This window comes from Camelus bactrianus, chromosome 11 (genome assembly GCF_048773025.1).
Source record: "Camelus bactrianus isolate YW-2024 breed Bactrian camel chromosome 11, ASM4877302v1, whole genome shotgun sequence".
NCBI classification, from domain to species: domain Eukaryota; kingdom Metazoa; phylum Chordata; class Mammalia; order Artiodactyla; family Camelidae; genus Camelus; species Camelus bactrianus.
In genome coordinates this window covers 12,646,372-12,661,608 of record NC_133549.1, presented here as the reverse complement: position 1 = coordinate 12,661,608, position 15,237 = coordinate 12,646,372, and the positions used below count along the sequence as shown (strand labels likewise).

The window sequence follows — 15,237 nt, the reverse complement described above, 5'->3', positions numbered from 1 at the left end:
CTTCAGTAACTTGTTATAATCGTTTTTTGACCCCCATGCTCTGCTGTTGCTCTTGTGTTGCTCTGTACTCTTGATAAAACCACCAGAGCACCAATTAGATCTGACCCGCCTCCTGCCCTTTCCTGCACCTGGGCCACCCACCCTGCTGGAGGCCAGCAAACCTCCGCCCGACTGGTCTTACTTTAGACTCTTGGCTGTGAACCTAAAGTGGGCGCCACAGACCCTCCTGCCCTTCACTCTCCTGCTTTCTTAGACTATTTAATGCTGTTTTGGTTTTTTTTTTAAGGGAGTATTTTAAATTATTATTAGTGCAATTTTTATTTGCAGTCTAATTAATATGAAATATTATATTAGGTCCAGGTATATAATGTAATGATTTGATATTTGTGTGTGTTGCAAAATGATCACCACGATGAGTCTAGTTAACACATCACTGTAGGATTTTTTCTTTTTCCTCTTACTGTGTCTTACCTCCTCAAATCCCCAGCAGCTCTTCCACATCCTCACTTTCAGCTGGTGACCGCTTTGAAAAACTGAAACGAGAGAATTCTTACAGAATTCCACTGCTTGGCCTTCTTGCCTGCATCCGCTGCCACGTTCTCTGCCCTGTCATCGTTGGCCCTTGGTGGACGAGCATGCTGCTGCCCAGGACCCGCCTTCTCACCACCATACCTTCTTGCCTAAATCAGGGATATGCACCCAGGAATTCTCCCCACTTCTCTCTCTCTTCTAGCCTTTCCCATCCATGTGCAGACCTGCATTCGCTTCTCCCGTGTCAAAGACGGCTCGTTTGCGCATCCCCTGTTTTCCCTACTGTGCTGTTTCCTTGCTCCATCTGCAGCAGAAATGATTTGAGTGACCTACACTTGATATCCAGCTTCTCTCCGGTTGTTTTTGGGTAAACCCAAGTCAGTAAGGCTTTTGCCCCCACCACACCTCCAGAACCACCAGTGACCCCAGCGGGCTGAATTCCGCCCTTATTTCTTGGCTTCTTTTCACTTGCCTCACCTTCGTCTTTCATCCAGTGATAGCGCCTCCTGTGGTACTTGTCTCCTGGGTTCCAGCTGCTGGCGCTGCAACTGTATTTTCTTTTCTTTTCTTCCCTTCCCTTCCCTTCCCTACTCTTCTCTTCCCTTCTCTTCTCTTCTCTTCTCTTCTCTTCTCTTCTCTTCTCTTCTCTTCTCTTCTCTTCTCTTCTCTTCTCTCCTCTCCTCTCCTCTCCTCTCCTCTCCTCTCCTCTCCTCTCCTCTCCTCTCCTCTCCTCTCCTCTCCTCTCCTCTCTTCTCTTCTCCTCTCCTCTCCTCTCCTCTCCCCTCCCTTCTTTTCTTCTCCTCTCCTCTCCTCCTTTCCTTTCCTTTCCTTTCCTTTCCTTTCCTTTCCTTTCCTTTCCTTTCCTTTTCTTTTCTTTTCTTTTTTCTTTTCTTTTCTCAAAATTAAGAAGCCACCCCTCAGTTATTCTGTCTTATATTTATGTGTTTTCTGCCTTCTGACTATTCCCTTCTTTTATTCTTTCTGGTATCCATTTTAACTTGTTTTACGTTCTGTTCCTATTTTCCGCCTAATTTGAGTTCCTTTTCTGATACTGAGTTTTTCTAAATTATTTTTTGGAGCCAAAGGAATTTGAGCTCCTGGAATATAACTTCCATTTAGGACTGTAGGTAGATTTTTTCAGTGTTTAAGCTTTCTACATCAGGATTCCATTACTTTCCATTACAAAAGTGCATTTTTTAAAACATTAAAAAAATCCCAGTTTCATATTCTTTCCATTAATATCCCTTACCATATCTAGAATATTATGAATGTGCCTGGCGTGTGGTAACTATGAAATGAATATTGAACTAAATTGGACCTCATCCTGGCAGCAGAGTGGAAGTAGAGCAGAAGTTGAAATCCGAGTGAAAGGGACAGTGTACAGAAGAGGGACCTGTGGGGTGAGGAGGCTGGTGGGGGCTGGGACGGCTGTGGCCTGGAGTGTCTTCTCTGTTACTTCTCTGTTGTTTCTTACATGCTGACTCTTCAACTTTTTGAGGAGCAAACTCTTTTCCACAGAGGCTGCACCATTTTACATTCTTACCAACAAGGTATTAGGGTTCCAATTTCTCCATATTCTTGCCAACATTTGTTACTTTCTGTTTTGAAAAAATGTTTATCCCAGCTCACCTAGGTTATCGCATCGTGGTTTTGGTGTGCATTTCCCTAATAACTAGTGACGCCAGGCGTCTCGTCGTGTGCTTGTTTGTGTATCTTTTCACTCTTGATAGTGTCTTTTGCTGTATAAAAGTTTTTAATTTTGAAATAGTCCCGTTTATTTTTTTCTTTGTTGCTTGTGGGTTTGGTATTGTATCCTAGAAAATGTGCAGGCGTACGTTTCTTTATTCCTTTCCTACCGTACTTTCACTGTCCACACCATTGGACTTAGGAATATTGATAAGAGTACGAAGTTGTTCTACTCACGTGCTTTGAAATAATTATTCTGGTCATGATAAAAAGGAAAGCTAGGTGTTCTAGGAAAGTTAAAGAAGTATAAATGAAGCCATTTGACCATGGTTTCCAAGTAAATGTCTGTAAGCCCGTTTTAGGAGGAGAAGGGGAACATTGTCCATCTCCTTTTCACCAAGCCTTCCTGTTCCCTTTGCACGCCCTCCTCCTGTGTGCTGCTCTTTTCACGATACCTCACTGGCATCTCCAGACCCTCGCCTCCTTTAGCCCTTCTGTCACAGACTCCTGGCCTGTTCACTTATGTTTATGACATAAAGCATATTAAAATTAAAAACTACTGTGAAAATGAAAGGACTGTATCTTACTGCTCATGTGAAGAATTCTTTTGCAGCATGCAAATGCTTTGTGTCAAACAGTCCTACATATTTATATTTAAACCAAAGCTTGTAAGCAATGAATAAGGTGAACATGAAAATAATTTTTATTTTAAAAATGACTTTTTAATTAACTAGTTTTTTCAGTGCAAGTTAAACATTTTCTTCATGGAAAAGATGAATAACTCACGTATTTTTGCACTCAGATGGGTTTTCTTTTTTCCTCTCTTCCTGTAAACAGCTTAGGGTGTTCACTACACTAGGCCTGTCCGTTACGTATTTTTTTGTACATTGGCAGGTACACTTAATGTAAAGTATAACTTGGATCTATTCCATGTTGTGGTTTTGTAGAGTGGCAGGTGCATCAGTTATGTTTGTCTGCATGCACAAAAAATACTAATCCCCTAAGCTTATCAAATATTAATAAACAAACTTTTGGGGCACTTTTAAAAGTATCTGCCTCACAAAATACAGCGAGTGCCACAGTTGTTAGGCATTTGCACTTGTCTCTAGGCCTGGAACAGGACCCTGTGTTGTTTTCTTAGCATTGTATACTGCCTCTGCCTAAAGACCTAGCCTTTGTCTCCTTTTAGACAGTTCAGTCCTCTAGGAAAACTGATCATTGTGATTACACCACCATTCTCTTGGCCTCGTTGTGTCAAAACTTTAATATGGTTATGCTGTAATATTCATGTTCCTGTCATTCTCCTGTTATATTCCTTATTATGATAAACACTACTCCTGTGTCTTTGATATGTATTTGAGTGTTATATGAAGTGGAAATATGCAATGTTAATGGTATGCTTAGAATATTATTTTTCAATAATACAGTTCTTTTATTTTTGTTTTATCTTAAGTACATGACTAAAAGCTTCAAATTGTATTCATTAGGTCTGTTCGTAAGTTTTGCTTTAGAAATTCCCTCATTAAAATATGTAAACAGACTATTATAGAAAATTCATAAAGTGGGTAAATATTGACTGAACTGCTTCTAAGTTTCGGGGCTGATAGTAACTAGTGCTGCTTTTTACTGTGACGGGCTCTTGTTTCTATGACATTGTCATATTTTCCCCTCATATTTTCTTAATTAAGGGGGGAAGATTTCTTTCCTTGCTAAGAGAGCCTAAGTTTCCACTCTAGATGTGAGGTTTTTTAAAGCTTAGTTAGTTTTATGACATATATTAACCTTTTTGTGTATAGGTAGGTAAGATATAAGATACATATTGTTAAGCAATTATTAAATGAGTCTATCCATTATGGAAAACAAAATACAAGTGATTTTAATATTTTACTTATATTAATGGTTAGTTATTAGATTTTATCATTTTATAATCTATATGCATATTTTAAATAGTGAGTTTTTACTGTTTGGTTTTGTTTATGAAGTCATTTGTACAGTATGTTTATTCTGCATGTAATATTGTTTTTTAAGCCTCTGAGATTATATCTTCTGGGTATGTATTAATACATGGCTGATAATTTTTCTTTGAAAGTGGTTTAGTTGGGTTTATGCATAACCAAAATCTGAACTGATGTGGGCACAGTAACCATTTTGGTGTCTTAATGTGGTCGACTAATGTTCTTTTCCATTTTTATTGTTGCTAGCGGACTTCTTAGGTGATTTGCCAACGCATCCAAACAAAACTGACAAAGCTTTCTTGTTAGCTCTGTTTTTCTCTGGTGAGAGCAAGTGTGCTGCGGTCTCTGAATGTTCCTTTTCGCTTTGTGTACATGTTTTAATTCAGCACTTGAAATTCCAGATATTGACGTAGCTGCTTTTTTGGAAAGGTTTGGAAGGTTTGTATTGGTACTTCTGTAATTACTGACGAGAGCTGTCTTCTGCTTAATGGTCCTCACCAGTGTGGGAGCTGTGAGGCTTGGTCCCCAGCGCCCAGCGCAGAGCCTGCCTCAGGACAGGGACCTAAGGCCTGTTTGTCAAATGAATCAGCCCTTGAGCAGGCTCTTCATGTAGTTTTTTAAATTTGGGGGTCATCTGGTCCACCGTCTTCATTTTATGAGGTCAGGGAGCAGACCGTTAGAGTTAAATGAGGTGCCCATGCATCTGTTCTTTCCTGCTGCTCCATTACTTGGATGTTAGATGATCTCAATGGAATATTCTCAAGTAAGTCATGTATATGCTTTTAAAATGTTTTCCTTAGTACTTTACTTAAATATCAGATACTTGTCTAGACTCCATGCATTAATTACAATGAATTTATTGATAACTGAATTGGAAAAGTGTACTCACTAATAGACTTAATCTTAATTTTCTACCTCAGTATTTGTTAATATTTGTTTCAATATTTGTTTTTCTTTTTTTTTTTTATATTTGTTTTTAAATGGAAGAACTTAGTAATCCTTTTTTCCTTGTGCTCTGGCAAACTATATTTCCTTATGTCACAAAGAGACCAAGTCCTCTCTTCTGATCATAATTTCTAAATTTAAAGTCCAATTAAAGGCATTATAGTTTGTATCAGTCATCCCCACTACCTCATTTTCCTCAGACATTCTCATAAAACTCTGTTGCTTGGATTTAAAGTTGCAAGTCATTATGTTCATAGGCCAATCACTTTGTTCAAATTTTTCTGCTCAAATTCTTCTCCTAGTTTTCAAGTTACATTATCACAAGACATGATAGCTAACAGCAACAGGCCTGTTACCCTTTAGAGAAATCTAGTTAACAATAAAGTTGTTTCTTTGAATGCTTGTTGTCCTGAATAGCTGTTGGGTAGTGTTCTTCCGACACAGTAGAGAGACTCCATCAAAACATGCATTCTGTTGTCTTAATTCCCTGTGTGATGCTTAAAGCAGACTCCGGGCTATTGCCGAGCCCCTGTGCAGGGATGGTCTTACAGCTAAGGGTGAACAGCAGGTCCCTGAATTGGGGGATGTTTGAGAAAAAGATGGAAGCATTTTAAAAACAAAAAACTTATATTTGACTTAGTCATTAAAATTCTTATATTCGTTAAGAATGTATTTTAAAGTATGAATGGATATTTTACTTGGTATGGTACCCAAGGGGAAATTGAGAAATACTTCATGGTCTTCTGCTTCTTAGCTGCAATTTTCTCCTCTTTGCCACTTCCCAGTAATTTCCATTTTTATGGTATTCAAAATATGTGAATTTGAGCTAATTTTCCCATTTTTTATCTTCTTTGACTACTTTCTTATGCCCAAAGTAAATGTGTTGTAGTCTCTTTCTAATGTTAAATATGTTATACAAAAAGTCTAAGTTTATATAAAATGTACAGAATCAATGGCGGCCTTTTTTGTAGTTCTGAACTAAGTTCCCTTCATTCAGGTCTTTATTCTCTGTATTAGACAGGGAATCAGAGTTCTTGGCCCCCTAATACTACCTCCTTTATTTAAATCAACAAGCACTAGTAAAATAAAAATTAAGTTAGCCTAGCTCTTTCTTGCATAATTTAGTGTCAGTAGGAAACGTTGAATTTTGGGGGGATATCAGTTTGTTTTTTGCCCACATGAATTTTTGTTTTTCTTCTTCCTATTCTTTGAAACTATTCTGTAAAGAAAACAGAACTCTTGAATAATACTCTAATGAGTAATTACATAAAGGAAAAGAGCATTTCCTAATTTCAAAATATAATGATCAGCTATATATAGCTGTCAGTTTATTTTCTGATCTTTTTTTTCCTTATAAGATTAATCAGCCACGTAAAATGCCATTTAGAACCTCATTACATTTTGAAATATTTGTTAATGTTTACATTAGTCTTCTCAATCTCTATTTGATAAGGACATTTATAATTTGAAAAGGCTTCCTGAACCAAAATTCTCACACATTGTGTTCACCGTTCCCTCTCATCGTGGGTTGGTTCCTCCTGTGCTTTCTTAGTGCGGCCTTTTCAGCTGCTGGTCTGGCCTCTTCTCTGTGCTTACCCTGGGTAGGACCTGGCGTGCCCTCTGCCGTCATTCTAGTATTCTACTCTCTTAACAGGCAGTCCGCTTCCCATTCTGAAATAAATTCATCGATAGATTTCTAAGTCATGTTCTAGTTCTAAACAGTATTACAACAACATTAACAATATTTTGTTACTACATTTTATGCAAAGAGAGCATAAATCTGGCTGAGAAAAAATATAAAACTAGTATCAGAACAAGGGAATACCTGAACAAACAACCAGCACTGAGAAAGTAGAATAGGAAGAGGCAAATAATAAAGGAGTCATAATAGAATATTAATTGATACTTAAGAACCATAAGTTACCATGTAATTAATTACTCTAGTAGGAAACGTATCTAAAGAATTTCCCGAGGAGTCTTCTAAAATCATACAGAATATTCAGTAATTTTAAAACAAAATTGTTATCCAGACAGGAAGACCACAGTGTTTAATTACTACTATTCAAATATTTCAGAAGTGTATTTAGTTTGTTTCTTCTAATTCTGGAATGTCTCTTTTTTCCTGCCTGGCCCAGCACTCTTTCTACCCACAGACTCACTACTTACGTCCTTCAGATAGTTGGCCCTCTCATAGCATCCTGAGTGTGTAACTGGATGGAGGAGCGCGTGCTTAGCACGTAGCACCTGCGCTCTGGTGGAGCTCAGGCAGTGAGCGTCAGCCTTGCCATACGGAGTAGACATACTTCTATTTATGTACCTTGCTTCCTAAGAGAATTCAAGTAACATACATTATTTCTGCATCAGAAAGAAATCTTCCTCTATTACAATGAACATTTTAATTATAAAGACAGTAACTATTTTTTGCTTGTTTGATGCTCCTTGTAAAATATACAAGTGTAAAATATTTTGGTGATAATTCTTACATTGAAAGCTACTGTTTTACCCTAATTTGAAATCTGTTAATGTCAGAAGTCCAAGTTGAATTGAGTAGCAATCTTACTGGTAAGTAGAAATGTCTAGTATTACAAAACTAAGCATACAACAGATAGTCTTAGGTAAAGGTAAAAAACTGTCACGTTGCTCGTTTAGCTTTTGTTGATGTTACGTGTGACCTTAATATGAACTATTTTTAATTTATCTCATAAGAAAATAGAAAGCTTGTTTTGTTTTCTTTTAAACGAAGTACATCACGTTGATTTACATAACTATGTTCAAATGAGAGCAGCTTCTAGAAGTTCACATTCAACTTTGTGTGGAGGGTGGAGATGTTTTCTGTTCTTTCTTCGCCTTCACTCCAATTTTGGAAGGAAGTAAATTGCTTTCTTCTCAAGCATAGTACAATTTTCTGTATTAATGAGAAAATTAAAAGTACTGTAAACATACAGGTAGCTACTGTGTGTCAGCATAAATATCAAAGGATGTGTTTAGTAGAAGAATAAAGTTGTCTTCAAACATTTCACAGTACTCATCACATAGTCGATCCTCAAAAAGCCATATGTGATGTGCAGTCTTTTTTTTTTTTTTATTTTACCTTTTTAGTGTGTCTTATTTTATACAGAATGAACTAAGTCTGACCAGGGCCACATAACTGGTTAGCAGGGCTTATGGAAAGACTTTTCTAAAACTCATTCCATTCTTTCCTCGTTCTAATTATCACCGTAGCCCTCAGCAGTTTCCCGCAGCTGCAGACACAGCCTGTTGCATGGGGGTGAGCCCGCAGCTTTGCCGCAGCCCGCGGGAGTTTATATATATACACCCTCCAGGCCTACCTAGAGCAGGGATGTAGCTGTTAGTCAGGTGGGACCCAGTCATTCACCTCCTGGCTGGAGCTCTCTTCTACTTCAGTTAGTACGTCTAGTAACAAGGACATTTTAATTTAGAACCTCATTTTCAGTTTCTCACGTTCTTGAGTTAAAAATGTCAGTAAGTTTTCCATTTTCCAGAATAAATGTATAAAACTTTTGAACGTAAAAAGAAATTAGTTTTTAACGTTTCTTCTTTCTAGTTGAGTTTTTACAGAAATAAACTGTCAGTGTTTTTGCTTGAACTGAACAGATTTATTGCAGTCAGTAGTACCTTGCACCCTGTAAAGGCAGGCGGACTGTCAGCCCTCGGCTGCCTGTACACTCAGGAAACATCGCAGGAGACTGAGAACTTGGCAGAGCCATGCTTTCCCTGAGCTTCCTGATATGTTTAGAAAAAAGTCAACTACTTGCTGCTTAAGAACAAAACAAAGTGAACAAAGAAGTATAGAAAATATTGTGATTTCTCTTGATAGTTACTTAGAGATTTGGTTTCTCTCTGGTGGAGCAGAGGAAGGAGTGCTGGTCTGGGAGGGCAGAGATGTGCCGAGTCGCAGCTCAGCCAGTGGCTGACTGTGTCCTTGGACAGGTCACTCCTTCGCTCTCTTTAGGCTTTGGTGGCTTTATTCCTTGAATGAGGAAGTTGAGCAAAATGACCTCCAACATCCTGTCCAGTTCTGAATGTTATGGTTCTATTTATGAGTTTCTCGTGAATGCGGCATAGTTACTTCTGTATATTTATATTCATTTCCTTCAATTTTAGGTATGATGAGTGGATTAAAGCAGATAAAATAGTAAGACCTGCTGATAAAAATGTGCCAAAGATAAAACATCGGAAGAAAATAAAGGTAAGCGCCTGCTTTGCTGTACATCATGGCTCTTAATTAAAGAAATTTTCCTCCCAAGTGATGTATTAAGTGTGTGTGCATTAGCATTACTAGAGTTGGAAATACTCTCTTGAAATAGCAAATGTATCAAATGCTAGGTGTGGGTCCAGCTCATACTGTCAGCTTATGGAAACGCATTTTGGAAACGGCACTAAATGATCTTTGAGGCCTCCTCGTTCCTGCGTTGTCTGAGCCTCTCAGCCAGGTGGCCCTTCCCCGTGTCAGCCGTTCCCTGCACTGCTGGTCTCCAGCCAGCAGCCCTGGGGTTCCTGCCATAGCCTTGAACCGTCCAGAGGAGGAAGAGGTGTCTGAGGTCAGGGAAGGGCCTGTCTGCAGCTCTTCTTTTTTTCTCTTTCTCTCTCTGACTCGCAGCTTATGTGGCTGTGGCTTAGAACACGTTCACAGGACCTGCTAGGCGTCCCCCACAGAGGAGCTGTAGGGGTCTGTTAATGAGCTGGTGTGGAAAGGAGTGTTTCTTCTGTGTATGACAGAGTTACTCTTATTCATTCTAAGACTAAATCTTTTTAATGTTTTATTATAAAGTAGATCATTAACTAGATTTTAGAATATTTTTTATCTTTTTAATAGTTTGAATGATATGTATAGTTGAGGTCTTTAATAGTTCTCCAGAAAATGAATTTTAACATTAAAAATGAAGAGCTATTTACTTTCCTGAAGAGTGATACCCTAATGACCCTAAATACTGCAAATTTGCCCCTAATGTGATTATCCTTTTGCACTGTGGAACTGGGTCCGTGTTTTTGAAGTTTTGGCGTAGCAGCCCGGCAGCTACAGCCCAGGGCTGTTCAGACTCCTTTTCATCCCCAGTCTTGGTCTTTATGGGCAGTATGGCGCGCATGCTGTATTTAGCATGGCTTTGAGCTACTAGAAGAGTTTTGTGTGCGTGGCACTAAAAAGCCAGTTTCCTTACTCAGAGCAGGTTTTCGGGGTGGTGTTTCTCAGGTAGGGGGTCGGGCAGGGTTGGGAGCAGCAATACTAGAATATTACTTGGAGAGTTTTTTCTAAATAATTATTTGGCTCTCAGTTCTTGGCCCATCCCAAGCATTTAAAATTCCTGGTAATGAGGGAAGAAGGATGTGAATTTTGAAAAAGCTTCCTACAAAATATGTAATATTGGATGCCCCTCCCTCGATCTCATCTGACTCTGAGAAGCACTGTTTCTAAGGCTGTCCTGTGACAGTCGTTAAAAGCCACATTTGAACCTCGTGTGGGATAGACTATTTCTGCCTTCAGAGTGGATGGTGTATCATGAGCTCTGGTATAAGGCGGTGACGTGATGAAAAGACTGGCAAGAATAGAAAAATTAGATCACCGCTAACCCTTGTTAGGTTTTGGTAGTCTCCCTGCACGTACGCCTTCTCAGTGCATTCAGGGAATTCAGCCCCGATGCTCTGAGTCAGTGGGCCTCACACTCAAGCACGTGTCACGGTCACCTGGAGGACTTGCTCAAACTCGGATCGCTTGGCACCGTCCCCAGTACTTCCATTCACTAGATCTGAGTCTGGCTCCAGTTTTCATTTCTGACAAATGACCAGAGATGCTAACGTCGCTGGGCCCGGGTCCACACTTGGAGAGCTACTACCCTAAAGGGTCTGTTGTCTGTAATGGATTAACTTCTCTGCTGTACATCCGGCAGGAGAGTAGCTATGCACCGTCTCGGGGAGAACCGTGACAGTAGTCACTCAGATTCTGCAGTCTGTGCAGCAGCTTCAGAGCTGCTCATGGCTACGTCATGCTCTGTCTACAGCATCATGTAGAAGCTTGTCTAAATTATTTTTTCTATAAATTATTTTAAAAACAAATTTAAAAAATAGTTTCCAGGAATCATTAGTTATCCTCTGCTGATCTGTTCCTCAGTAGAGAATTTGAGAACATTTCTCATTTTTTCCTGAAACATCATTAATTTATCAGTGATCCAGGAAGGCTGCCCCCTGACTTGACTTCACAGTGAATCATTTGTTTAGAGTTACTCCCAGCTGTCAACTGAATGCAGACATATGAAACTTTGTTATTCCCAACCACATTTTATACTGAGAATCTTACAGGTTTTAGAACTACCAGGTTGAAATTGCGTTTCTTTGTTTTAAAATGACTATTTAATTTAAGCCTATTGTGATACACTTTTAAAGAATTTGTAACACCTGTTATGACTATTGGCCGTATGGAAGGTTGCTAGTCTTAGTTGCCTACTTTATTGCTAATTTATTTCCACTATTAATATATAAATATTAGAGAAAAATGTGTTTCTCTTCCTGTGGTATTTGTTAAATAACCGTGAAAAAAATATCTGGCTGTTGTAAGGGACTTTTTATATTTTTTCTTTCTGTGTCATTTAATAGTATAGTCTGTAACTTTGAGTTAAAAATGAGTTTTATCATTGTTACTAATACATACCTCATGATAAATTATGGCTAACACGGGATACTTTTTTTTTCTTAACCTAGAATAAATTAGACAAAGAAAAAGACAAAGATGAAAAGTACTCTCCTAAAAACTGTAAACTTCGGCGCTTGTCAAAACCACCGTTTCAGACAAACCCATCTCCTGAAATGGTGTCCAAATTGGATCTAACTGATGCCAAAAACTCTGATACAGCTCACATTAAATCCATAGAAATCACTTCTATCCTTAATGGACTTCAAGGTAAACATAACAAGCATTTGTTTTTAGTTTTTATAAATCAGATTTTATAAAGGTAATTCAGTGATTATCAAATTGCCTTTTTTAATTGAACTAGAATTTTGTTGACTCTGTTATTATAATCTGTTATTAAAATCTATTATAAAATCGGATGTTGATTAAGGCTTGGAAGTGTTTCTGTTACTAGTAGATCTAAGGGCACCATTAGATTTTAGTTAAAATTTAAGTACACCAGAAATTGACACAATTGTAAACTGACTGTACTTCAACTTAAAAAAATAATAATATTCACTCTCTAGTACTATTGCTGTTTTTTTTTCAGGTACCACTTTCTCTGTTGCCGTGTAAAGCATAGTTTGTATTATGTAATATCAGACTATAAAATCATAGTGAGTTCTTCTGTAAAGAATACCAAACTGCGCCTATCTTGATTGCATTTGTTATGATCTCTTTCATGATATCTTAATCTTTCAAGCCGAATGAAATTTAACAAATAGGGGGAGGGTAGAGCTCAGTGGTAGAGTGTGTGCTTAGCATGCGTGAGGTCCTGGGCTCAATCCCAAGTATCTTTGTCAAAATAAATAAATAAATCTAATTTCTAGGGTATTTCCAGGTAGAAAATGATTGTTGTTAAGAATGCATATGTACACAACATTGTAAATCAACTATACTTCAATAAAAAAGAATGCATATGTGTGTGCATATGCATATATATAAAGAAAGATGGATCCCAGCTGGGAGAGTAGAACAGAGATAACTAGGGCTTTACCCCCCGTTGACAGGAGGTAGGCTGGGAACAGAATGAGAGGGAGGGTGGGTGATGGTTGAGATTTTATGAAGAGACTATCGCTAGCAAAGAGTTAGAGAACAGTCTTCCACATTCTGGCACTAGAGACCCCGCAAGTAAGCTGGGTATCTGATGAGTTGTCTGTTGGAAAGCTTATCCAGTAATAAACGCTGTTAACACGGTGGTGCCAGTCAGGTTTTAGTCGGTCATCCTTAAGTATGAATGATCAAGGAAAGCTCCAGCATGAAAGATGGTAACTAAAGCAAGCAGAAGAAATGAGCTTTGAAGAGAGATGGAAGAAGGTAGCAAAACCAGTTACGTCTGCGGTTATTAGTAGTTTCAGAGAGAAACCGAGCATCTGGAAACCAAAACAGCATGCAGTGAGAAAAGAACAAAGAACAAGAAGAACTTGGAGCTGAACATTGAAACTGAAATTCAATAGAGCACTTAGAATTTGAAGTTGAGGAACTCTTCTAGGAAGTGTAAGAAAGCTGCACTGGTAATTTGAGAGAAAAGATGAGTGACGTGGAGTATCAGTCTAGGAACGAACAGTGACTGCCGAGGGGGAGAAATTAGCAAGTAACCACACACGCACCACTGTTGTTTGCGTGTGCTCATATTTATATCATTTTTGTGTTTTATAATGGGGAGAGAGAAACCAGCGTTGTGTCTAGAATCCCATCAAACAGCACAAGGAATGAAGAAGCCATGGAAACAGCATGGCTGGTTATATGTAACTGTAAAAAGCAATTGGAGTTTTAAAAACTAAACATTGGAAGAAACCGACTAGTTTTCTTTTGAACTGTCTCACAGTTCTGTTATCGCTTGTTGATTTATACCTCATTCCTTAGTGTTGTATAGTACACATTCTCGCTTTCTTGCTGTCTCTACACAGACACACACACACACACACACACACACACACACACACACACACACACACACTCTGCTAGGATTAAATAAGCCTTGGGTGGAAAAAATAACTAAATAGGAAATATTTTCAGAACTGACAGATACGAATCTTTAAATGGAAAGAACCCACCAAATAACCTGATAAATTAATGAAGAGAGATCCAAGCCATAGAGTTAGGAAATTATAAAGTATCAGGAATAAAAAAAAATCGCCACAAATGAGTGAGAAGACAAATGAAGGTAGTGTTTTGAACATTATAAGCAAAAGAGCGGTACCTTCAAAACTGAAGAGCAGACCCAGTGAGCGACCAGCCAGATGGGGCAGAAAATAGATCTCTGGGAAGGGAGACTTTGGGAGTAGGGAACTGGACAGAATGCTTGGCTTCCTGGAGCAATTGAAATAAATGTGAAAGGTATAAAAAAGAAAGCCATAACGTGTAGAAAAGGACTTATGGAAATTCTTAGAAAAATAAAAAGCTGTACAAGAAAGAAGTATCAAGTGTACTGTTCACTGTGATGTGAACCACGTTTACATATGTTATACTCTAATGAACTTAAGATACATATATGGAAAGTATGGCAGAAGGGAGTGAAGGTATTAATAAGAGAGAAAATCCTCATTGCTTTTAGCAGACCAAACTTCATAGATCAGCTATTAAGAGTTGATGGTAACTATCAGGAAAAATAGTTACAAGATTGAGGAGGCTAGGGAGGGAAGAGAAAAGGAACCATTGGTGTTTATTCTGAGTCTCAGTTTGTTTTAACCATGTATATGTATTACTTTGATAATTTAAAAAACTTGGCTACGTGGGAACACAGTGAAAAGATTAAATATTTTAAACTATATTGTATCAGTTAGTTTCTACTCTTAATAAACCTAGCTAAAGAACACACATGGGTTTTTGGTTAGAGTGTTACAGTTAAGATTCTAAGTTCTGAAGTCAAATGACTGAGATTTGATTTGGTCTTGCCTTACTCCAGCTGTCTGGGGAAGCTTACTTAACCTCTCCAGATCCCAGTCCCCTAAACTATAAAGTGTGGCTAATACCTGTATATGTGCCATAGGATTGGCACGAGAATGGATGAGATGGCCCGTGCGAAGCTTGTCAAAGTACATGGCGCTTGGCAGCGTCTCAGTAAATGTTATGCTAAAATCATAATAAGAGCTATTATTTTATACTTAGTTGAATTTATTTACTAAAATGAACATTTAAGAAATAAATTATGTAGATATGTTTATATAAGGTCTTGATTACTTAAGTTAGTTGTGTTGTCCTGTAAAGCTTCTCTTGTGGAAATACATTGTTCACAGAATCTTTGAGTGATCATTGCTACTTTGGAAATGAAGGCTACACTTCTATAAGAAGAGAGACTGGAGTTAAAGCAGCCTGGGACTGCATCCTGACTCCGCTGCTTTCTGCTCATAAATTCAGAGAAGTTTCTTTTTTACAATGTTTTATTGAGGTATAATTCACGAACAATAAAAGTCACAACTTGTATGTTTACAATTT

General features: G+C 38.2%; 1 protein-coding gene across 5 annotated transcripts in view; it reads left to right on the top strand.

Annotated features, from left to right (window-relative positions):
- Positions 1-15,237, top strand: part of ARID4B (AT-rich interaction domain 4B) — a 128,015-nt gene that overhangs the window by 98,893 nt on the left and 13,885 nt on the right. For all 5 annotated transcript variants that reach the window (XM_074373226.1, XM_074373228.1, XM_074373227.1 and 2 more), the window contains 2 exons: positions 9,243-9,327; positions 11,832-12,030. In XM_074373226.1, the coding sequence (XP_074229327.1) occupies positions 9,243-9,327; positions 11,832-12,030 (284 nt within the window). The remainder of the gene's footprint in view (positions 1-9,242; positions 9,328-11,831; positions 12,031-15,237) is intronic.